Source organism: Stylophora pistillata, chromosome 1 (assembly GCF_964205215.1).
Source record: "Stylophora pistillata chromosome 1, jaStyPist1.2, whole genome shotgun sequence".
NCBI classification, from domain to species: domain Eukaryota; kingdom Metazoa; phylum Cnidaria; class Anthozoa; order Scleractinia; family Pocilloporidae; genus Stylophora; species Stylophora pistillata.
Genome location: NC_142519.1, coordinates 41,640,233 through 41,649,448, shown reverse-complemented (window position 1 = coordinate 41,649,448; position 9,216 = coordinate 41,640,233). Strand labels below are relative to the sequence as shown.

The following is a 9,216-nucleotide window of genomic DNA, read 5'->3' as shown; positions in this document are numbered from 1 at the left end:
CGCTAAGTCAATGCTCTCAAAAAATGTGGAACGTTGACTTGTCGATAACACATGGCACTGGTAACAACGCACGAGGAATTAATTATTGCAGTTTTCGACGAGACTGATGATTCCAGACCTGAGGCTGATCGTTGTAAAAACAAGCTTCAATGTTTGATTTTAATTTCCTTAGCGCGGAAAAGTGTCTTAAAACGGCAAACAGCGTGAGATGCATGTTATGAACATGATGAAAAAAATATGACAAAGAGAATGCTTTCCAAACTCTTAAAGGAAAATTGCGGTAGGACACAAGCATTTTAAATACCTGCTTGCCTGGAACTCAGAGTTTAGATCTTAAAAAATACCATATCATGTCATGAACACCGGAACAGGTTATATGAGCTAATTGTTGGCTATTTTTATGCAAAGTTTATGGCCAGAAAAGAAAATACAGCAATGTTTGGCGTGAAATATTAATAGAAGTGCCTCCAAAGCAACATGACAAAAAGATTCGTTCCACAGAAATAAAGGTCACAGCCGTTCACAAAAAAAATTCTCTGATCACACGCAACGAAACAGGCACAATCAGTGTAATGTGTTCTGATCGACGGAGCCGGAGAGCCCAAGGAAGTTCTGGAACACGTATCGTCCTTTCCTTCATAGCAAACAAAACAGGCTGATGACATTATTCTTGAAGAAAACAATCAGGTCATAACTGATAAGTGTGAAATTGCCGAGCTTTTAAATCAACATTTTATTAAGATCACGGAGAGTGTGAGGGCGGTGAGCGAAGAGAAGTACGGTAAGAGTTTTGTAAACCATCCAAGTATTATAGCAATACTACAACGTAATACACCGATTTCAATAAAATGGCTGCCGCTCAGCCAAAGAATGAGGCAAGCACTGAAACGACGTATTTTAGGACTCGGCGGGCCTTACAGATAGGACTTCGCGGTCAAACATACACTGTTGTGTTCCTCATTCATTGTACTTAAAAAAGAACTACTGGGCCCAACGGAGAAAAACTTGGTTTCTTTAGCTTCCCAAAAAAAGCGTCACTTAAAAAGGTCTGACTTGCTAAAATGAGAAGAGACCCTGGCAAAAATTTTAACTTGAACGACAACACGAAAGTATGTTCACTCCATTTCGAACTGTGCGAAATCGAAAAATTTTTTGGTGGGAAAATGTCTTTAAGAAGATGTAATGAAATCTTCCCCACGAAGTTTAGCTGGCCGCGTACTTCACCAAGAAAGCGACCAGCTCCTTCTCTGAGGACGGATCCAATAGTAAATGAGCGTCTGAAAAGAAATCTGGACACCGACTCAACAACAACAAATAGCGGTATCGAGGAGAGCATTTCCGCTAGTGCTGTTGAGGACATTAGGGACCTTCAGATCCGACTACGACTTCGAGTACGAGAACGAGATTACCAAAGTGCAACTAGCACGCATGCGCGATAGCGTGAGCATGTCACGCAAACTCGTTCTGTCCTCAAAATCTTGCTGCCGTCCTTTCAAGAACTACGAGATTTTCAAGAAAACTCGTTCCCCGTGTTCTGTTCAGACTACTAAAAAAGGTTTTGTTCCGACTACTAAAATAACTTGTTCAGACTACTAAAATAACTTCAAGTGAAAACCACATTTATTTTTATATACCATAATAGTAACACAACAAAATGTCCTCAGTAGGGTGGTCTCGTCATAAGTCCAGTCTCACTGGGGGGCGTGAGATCCTCCCACTGCGGGTCCGGGCCCGAACATCCTCCCCACCTCTCCAATACTTTTGGAGACTTGACACTGGTTTCCGTGTAACTTGTTTCTTCTTCGCCCTTTCCTTCACCTTTCGAGCAACAGACTCCCCACGGTAAGCACCGCTGTCACAAAATTCACCACTTCCAAATTGAGTACTGCTTGCTTCCAAACGATGTAGCCTCTGTACAGGTCTCCTTAGAAGCCCTTTCTTTGTCTTCAAAACAACAGTACGAATCAAGCCGTCTTTTCCAGGAAGCAATCTTTCAACTCTTCCCATTGGCCACTTTCCTCTCGACACCTTGTCTTCAGAAATCAGCATTACATCTCCAATCTTGAGGGCTGGTTGTTCATTCACCCACTTCTTTCTAACGGATAACTGATGCAAGTACTCTCCCCACCACCGTTGCCAGAAATGGTTAATAAGCTTCTGCTGGTACAGATATCGCTGCCTCGTTGTGCTTTTGTTTGCTGAAAGTTCGTCTACGAAGTCCGGTAAGCTAAACAGGGATCTTCCAATAGCAAGATGAGCTGGTGTTATAGGCGCTAGATCTCTTATGTCGTCACTTACTGTGGTGAGCGGTCTCGAGTTAATAACGGCTTCAATCCTGGTAAGGATGGTGGCCAACTCTTGATAGGACAACAGCGCTTTGCCCGAGATCTTGCGAAGAGGTTCCTTCACTGAACGCACTAGCCTTTCCCACCAGCCGCCATGCCAAGGGGAGCGCTCGACGATGAACTTCCACTTGATTCCCTTGGAGGTCAATTTGGCCTGGAGCTCTTCCTGATCTATCCTGTCCCACAATCCTTTATTGACAGATGACCCTTGTGTGAACAACTGTTGGATCTCACGGTCAGCGCATTTGAACGACTTCGCATTGTCAGACGAGATGGTTCTACAGAGCCCTCGTCTACTGATCATACGAAGAAATGCCTGAAAGAACTGTTAAGTGGACAAGTCACCCGTAAGCTCTAGATGGGTCATGCGGGAGGAGGCACAAGTAAAGATGCATATATAAGCCTTTTCTGGGGAGGCACTCCCTCGTACGAACAATGGCCCTGCAAAGTCTACACCAACGTGAGTGAAGGCTGGAGACAATGACGCCCTCTCTGATGACAATGGCGCCATTTTCTGTGAACATGGACCAACTCGTTGACGTCGACAAACAAGGCACTTTCCCAGGATTCTTTTAATTTCACGACGTCCCTTGGTAAGCCAGATCTCTTGTCGTAGAACCGAAAGAGTGCCCTCGGGTCCAGCATGAAGTAACTCCTTGTGCACACTTTGTATGATTTTCTCAACTACCGCATGCCCATGTGGTAAGATTATTCGATGTTTGGTAACCTCTGGCAAGTCTGAGTGCTGTAATCTACCTCCTACCCGCAGCAAGCGATCTCTCTTGTCGAAATAAGGGTCCAATTTTAATATAGCACTGGTGTTTGGTAAAGGAAGGTCCTCCTCCAGCCTTTCATACTCTGCTTGGTACACCTCTTGTTGTATCTCCCGGTACCACCTCAACTTGGCATCTTGCAGCTCCTCGGCTGACAGCTCTTTGGAACCTGCACTTATTCCTGGTTTAAAAGCTCGAACACCTCGAAGAACAAATGCTGTTACCCGGATTAGCGTCAGCCATTGCTCATATCGAGATGGATCAATCACTGGTTCCATAGTAATCAACGCGCACGTTCTTGTCACCCTTTGTTTTCTTTCTTTCTCTACAGACTCGGTCAATTCGTTTGGCGACTCTCGTTGTTCAGGCAGGCATTGAGAAGATAACCAGCACGGTCCACTCCACCACAACTTGCTATCAGCTAAGACCTTTACGGGCACTCCACGTGTAAGTAAGTCAGCAGGATTGTCCTCCCCTGAACAGTGTTTCCACTGGTGTGGGTCCCATGTGGACTGAATCTCAGCAACGCGGTTTGCTACAAATGTCTTCCACTGCCTACTTGAGCCTCTGATCCACTGAAGAGTTACCATGCTGTCAGTCCAGCAGACTACCTGCTCTACTTTGAGTGTTAACGTTAGGGATTCTACAACAGACTTCAGCAATCTTGCGTTAACAACAGTTGCAAGTAACTCTAATCTCGGTAACGATACAGCCTTTGCGGGAGCCACCCTTGATTTGGACATGACAAGATGTGTTGACGCATGGCCGGTTTCATCCAAGCACTTGATATTGACTGCCGCACCGTATGCCTTAGGTGAAGCATCACCGAAGCCATGGAGCTCTATTCTAGAACTTGATCCAATGTTTTCCATGAAATAGCGGGGAATGGTGATACAACTTAACTGTGAAAGTTCCGATTTCCACGACCTCCACTGCTTAGCAATATCCTCATCTAACTGGTCCTCCCACTGTAAACCCTTCTGCCATAGTTCTTGGAACAACATTTTCGCTCTGATTGTAAATGGTGTGATTAGTCCCATAGGGTCAAAAACCCTCGACGCAATGCTCAACAGACTTCTCTTCGTTTCAGGGTCACGAGCGGCCAGCGTACTTGGTGGCGCGTTAAAGAGGAAGCAGTCAGTTAGTGTATTCCAACATATTCCCAGTGCCTTGAGCGGTTCCCTTGCATTGAAATCAACAGTGCTGGACTCTGCCTGATCTTGCTCTGCAATGTGCAATGTGGCTAAGGACCTTCTTCGAATTACTGGCCCACTTTGTCAGATTAAATCCACCTCGTTCCATCATCGCACTTAAGGACTGCTGTAACTTCACTGTATCTTCAACATCATCAGTACCACTAAGGCAGTCGTCCACGTACATGTTCGACAGGACTTCCCTTGATGCATCAGGGAACTCTTCGCTGCATTTCTTCGCATGGCTTTGAACTGTGGCAATGGCCAGGAATGGACTACAATTAACACCAAATGCCAACCTTTGCAGCTTGTACACTCTCGGTGGTTTATCACTTTGTAGATCCCTCCAAAGATAACGTAGAGCGTCCTGGTCTCGTTCGTCAACCTTGATCTGGAGGAACATCTTTTCAACATCAGCCATAAGTGCAATCCTACGTGCTCGGAATCGAAGTAATACTGATACCAGGTTAGGTTGAAGTGCTGGCCCTGACAGAATACAGTCATTGAGAGATACCTCATGCTCGTCATATGCTGAAGCATCAAAAACAACACGGCATTTTGTAGTTTTCTTGTCCTCTCGAAAGACTGCGTGATGAGGTAAATACCTGACCTTCTCGTTATCATCAACTGCTTCCTTTACTTCTACGGCAAATCCCTTATCGACGTATTGGTTGATGGTATCCTTGTAAGCATTGGCTCTCTCTGGGTTTCTCCTCAGCTGTCTTTCGACACTCTCAAGTCTCTTGGCTGCCTGGAGGTAGTTTGACTTGAATGGCAGAGCATCGCTTTTCCATAACAGCGGTACTTCATAACGCTCACCATCAAACTTCAGCCCCTCTTTGAACTGTCTAACAGACTCTTCTTCCTCTAAGGACATGGGTGTATTCCCTTTATCTACAATTCCAATAGATTCCAGCTCCCAAAACTGCTTAAGAATATCTGTAACTGGATCAATGCACACGGTAGACAGCATGGATTGAGTGTTCTTAGAAGAAAGACCCTCGATGGGTCCTCCTACAATCCATCCAAGTGTTGACTCTACTGCAGTGGGAGCATGATTGGCTTCCCCTTTCTTGCATTTACCACTCATAAATGAAAAGTAAAAGTCTGCTCCTATCAAAATATCGACGTTAACTGGTCCACGAGGGTACGAGTCGGCAAGTATCAAGTTCCGCAGGTGGGGGTACTCTTCCAGTCTGATCTCCACTGGTTCTAGTGGTGTGCAGATCTTGTCAATGGTGAGGGCCTCCATGCTAACTGGCGTTGAAACGTTTTCTTGAACAGAGGCAAGTGAGAACCTGACTTTCTTCATTCTCTTCGTTTGACTGGCTTGTCCCCCCAACATGGATACACTAAGGATCTCAGAAGGTCCATCAAGGGCAAATGATTCGGCAACCTTCTTGGTGATATAAGACCTCTGGCTTCCTGAGTCAAACAAAACTCTTACAGGTGCTCTCTGGAAATCGTCTGAAACCAGCATGGCTGTCCCAGTCTGTAATAAGGTTTGTTGCATCTTGGAGTTGTACGAAGCCACGAATCCACTTAATGTTGTATGTCCCTTTTCTTCCATGGTAGGATCCCAGTCACCATGAAGTATATTGTGATGACGCCGGCCAGATCCTTCGACTTTGCACTTGGGTTGGCGGCATACTGAAGAATAGTGGATAGCATTTGCAGGCTTTAAACAGTTAAAACATAGCCGGCTCTCCCTTACTAACTGCCAGCGTTTGTAAACTGACTTTCGCTCAAGCTCTGGACATTTAAAGGTTTCATGTCCCTGCTCCTTACACACATGGCAAGCTGCATAACTTCTCCGATTTGTCTCACTTGCTAGTAGAGCGGCTGCTGAAAACACTTTCTCCCGGGTGTTCCTTGCCCCAGCTCCATCCTTGTCTCGTGCTCCACTTCCTCTAGCTGTCCCACCATTCTCACCAATCATACTAGCATTCCTTTTTCCGGCCTCCTTGGAAATCACTTGTTTATTCAGGAACTTGAAGAAAAGTTTCGAAAAGCAACGAAAACTCGACTTCATCGATGATATCCTCCATGAACATAAATGCTAGAGCATCTTGTGTGGTTTTTCTGCTAAATATTTCCACAACCGACAAAATGTCGCCTCTCCGTACTCACAACAACTAGTGAAACATTTTTGTTACGAGCTGACGACGGCGACGACCGTGTTTACGACAACTAAGCCCCAGGACTCCCGCGCGCAAAAATCGTACTCGTACTCGTACTCGTACTCGTAGTCGGATCTGAAGTTCCCTATTGAGTTTGAAAGTGCTACGACAACAGAATCCTACACGGAAGAAATTAATCAATTAAAACTGGACTTAGAACAACAACAGAGAGAAATTACCACTTTGTGTAAGGAAAAGGATGATGCCTTAAGAGAAATCAAGCGTTTAAAACAACACGCCGAACTTAATGAACTTAGCGAACTTTGGTCAGCTTTCTCTTCGTGAATATTTGGTTTGGGTCTGGATCAATGATATTCGTATCTTTTCCTTGGGAAATATAGTCTTCCACACTAAAAATAACCGAAAAATCCGGCCTAAACAACAGACTTTGTTTACAGGCTATCGAAGTTCAAACAATAGGGGCTACAAAAACTCCAACTCACTGTTTTACTAGTTGTGCTTTTGTAGTCAAACCTTTTGCACGATCACCCCGACACTAAAGCCAAAATCTTAATTCATAAATTTTCCTCAGAGATGGCTTTCGACCTTCTAAACGAGCACCAGGAATATCACACTCGTATGGTTTCACAGAAAACGCCATGGTTTCATCCTAAAACGCCTCGTTCTCGTGGTCGCCTCATACTTTGTCCGACCGGCAGCCATTTTATTGAAATCGGTGTATAGCAACGGAAGTTCTAGTTCCAGCACACTAATCAAATACAGATCGAAAGCCTGCTATTGGAATTCAATTGTCGCAAATCGTGTGGCCATAACATGATGACACCTAGGCTTGTGAAGGATTCGGCGACTGTGTTATCTAAACCTATTGCAAGCATTTTGAACTCGTCCATTGACCACGGTGTGTATCCGAGCGAGTGGAAAAAAAGGTCAGGTAACACCCTTGTTTAAAAAAGGCGATGAATTCAACAGGACCAACTATAGGCCCGTTACAGTCCTAACAGTTCTCAACAATATATAGGCTGATGAATTGATCGTTTCTAAATAAAGATTACAATACAATACAATACAATACAAAAGATTTTAGTAATTATGCCGGAATTATAGTCGATCCTCTGACCACAGCATTATACCTAAAAGTAAGCTAGTATAATTCATCTGAGCCTATCAGTGACCGTCAAATAGCTTCAATTAAGGTCTTTCAGATCTCGCTATTCTTACTGCTCGTCAGTTCTGGATCTTGAGGACTCTTTGGATCTGAAGACTGAGAGGCCAGTGTCCGACTGTTTCTAAATATACTAGCTTTTAAAGTCATTCTCAGTATTACAGTTTTTCGCCCAAACACATACTTATATTATTGAAAATGGTTGAGAAACGCACTATCTTTACGCCCCTTACAATTAGAATGTTCCCTTTGCCTAGCATGTGGAAGAATCGCTCAGACTGGGTGCATAGCATCCCCTCAGCGAATAAAGTGACACGTCTCTTGGTGGAGGCGTAGCGTTTTACGTTCGCAATGATGTTATGGTGGACAGAAGAGAAGACCTTGAAAGGCCCGACATGGAAGGAATTTGGCTTGACGTTTTCCCTCCAAAGTCACGCTGTCTTTTAACTGGTTCTTTCTATCGACCGCCAAACTCATCTAATTATTATGATAAAGAATTTTGTTCAAAAATGAATAACACTCTAAACACTACTGTTTCAAAGGGTCAAGAAGTAGTTTTACTTGGGGATTGGAACACCGACCTCGCGTCGAAACGCACAACTATCCCAGAATTTAAACATCTTAAATCTTTATTTAAATCACTGCAGTTTACTCAAATAATCAAGGAGCCCACAAGAGTCACCGCGGAATCTAGAACGGTGATTGATCTGATCGCTACAAACCATCTGGGATCATCACTGGTGCTAGCATAGGCGATCATGAAATGACTTTTTGAGTGAGAATGGAAAAAAGCTCCACCGCAACTCAAAACATTTCGAAACTATGCAAATTACGATCCAGATAAATTCCTCTAGGATTTGAAAAACACAGATTTTGTTCTTCCAAATGACCACGGTAACAATAAGGACGTTAATGAGCTTTGACAGTCCTTCAAAGAAAAGTTTACCAACATAGCAGAACGTCACGCCCCCACTATTGTTAAACGCGTTAGGGGTTTAAACAATTGTCCTTGGCTCAGTATTTGTATCAAACGTCAAATGAGACAGAGAGATTATTTACAGAAAAAAGCTCACATTACCAGACTTCCCTCAGATTGGAAAAGATACCGCTTTCAAAAAAATCGAGTTACCAATTTAATAAGAAAGGAAAAGGAAAAATACAATCGAAGGCTTATCGACGAGAATACTGGCGATCCCAACTCATTCTGGCGAACAGTTAAGAGAATCCTTCCCTCCGAAAGCAAAGAACCATCTCCAAAATTCAAAGTCGACGGTCAAGTATTAACTGAAAAGAGCTACAATTACAAATTATTTCAACAATACATTCGTAACTAAAGCTGTCAACCTTTGCAACTCGTTTGTAAATGATGCATCGAAACTCTTATTAACTATATTTTTAACAGAAGCTACGAACGCTACTTTTCTGTTTACTGATCATTCTGAAACTGTTGTTCTGTCTGAAATCCGACGACTTAAATCAGGAAAAGCTGTGGGCTTAGATAATATTCCACCAAGACTTCTAAAGGACGCTTCTGCAATAGTCACAAAACCTATTACAGTAATAATTAATGCTTCACTGTCTCAGAGCAAAGTTCCTGACGAC

The 9,216-nt window shown here is 43.6% G+C and overlaps 3 protein-coding genes across 3 annotated transcripts; all 3 read right to left on the bottom strand.

The window, feature by feature from the left end:
- Positions 1-1,203: 1,203 nt before the first annotated feature.
- Positions 1,204-2,649, bottom strand: LOC148742580 (uncharacterized). The gene is made up of 2 exons (XM_088747929.1): positions 1,749-2,649; positions 1,204-1,277 (listed from the first exon to the last, which is right to left on the bottom strand). The coding sequence occupies exons 1-2, from the start codon at positions 2,647-2,649 to the stop codon at positions 1,204-1,206; spliced, it is 975 nt and encodes a 324-aa protein (XP_088604055.1).
- Positions 2,650-2,673: 24 nt separating this feature from the next.
- LOC148742579 (uncharacterized) lies at positions 2,674-4,122 on the bottom strand. The gene has a single exon (XM_088747921.1). It carries the CDS (start codon positions 4,120-4,122, stop codon positions 2,674-2,676), a length of 1,449 nt encoding a protein of 482 aa, XP_088604047.1.
- Positions 4,123-4,312: 190 nt separating this feature from the next.
- Positions 4,313-6,250, bottom strand: LOC148742578 (uncharacterized). The gene has a single exon (XM_088747910.1). The coding sequence runs from the start codon at positions 6,248-6,250 to the stop codon at positions 4,313-4,315; it is 1,938 nt and encodes a 645-aa protein (XP_088604036.1).
- Between the last annotated feature and the right edge of the window lie 2,966 nt (positions 6,251-9,216).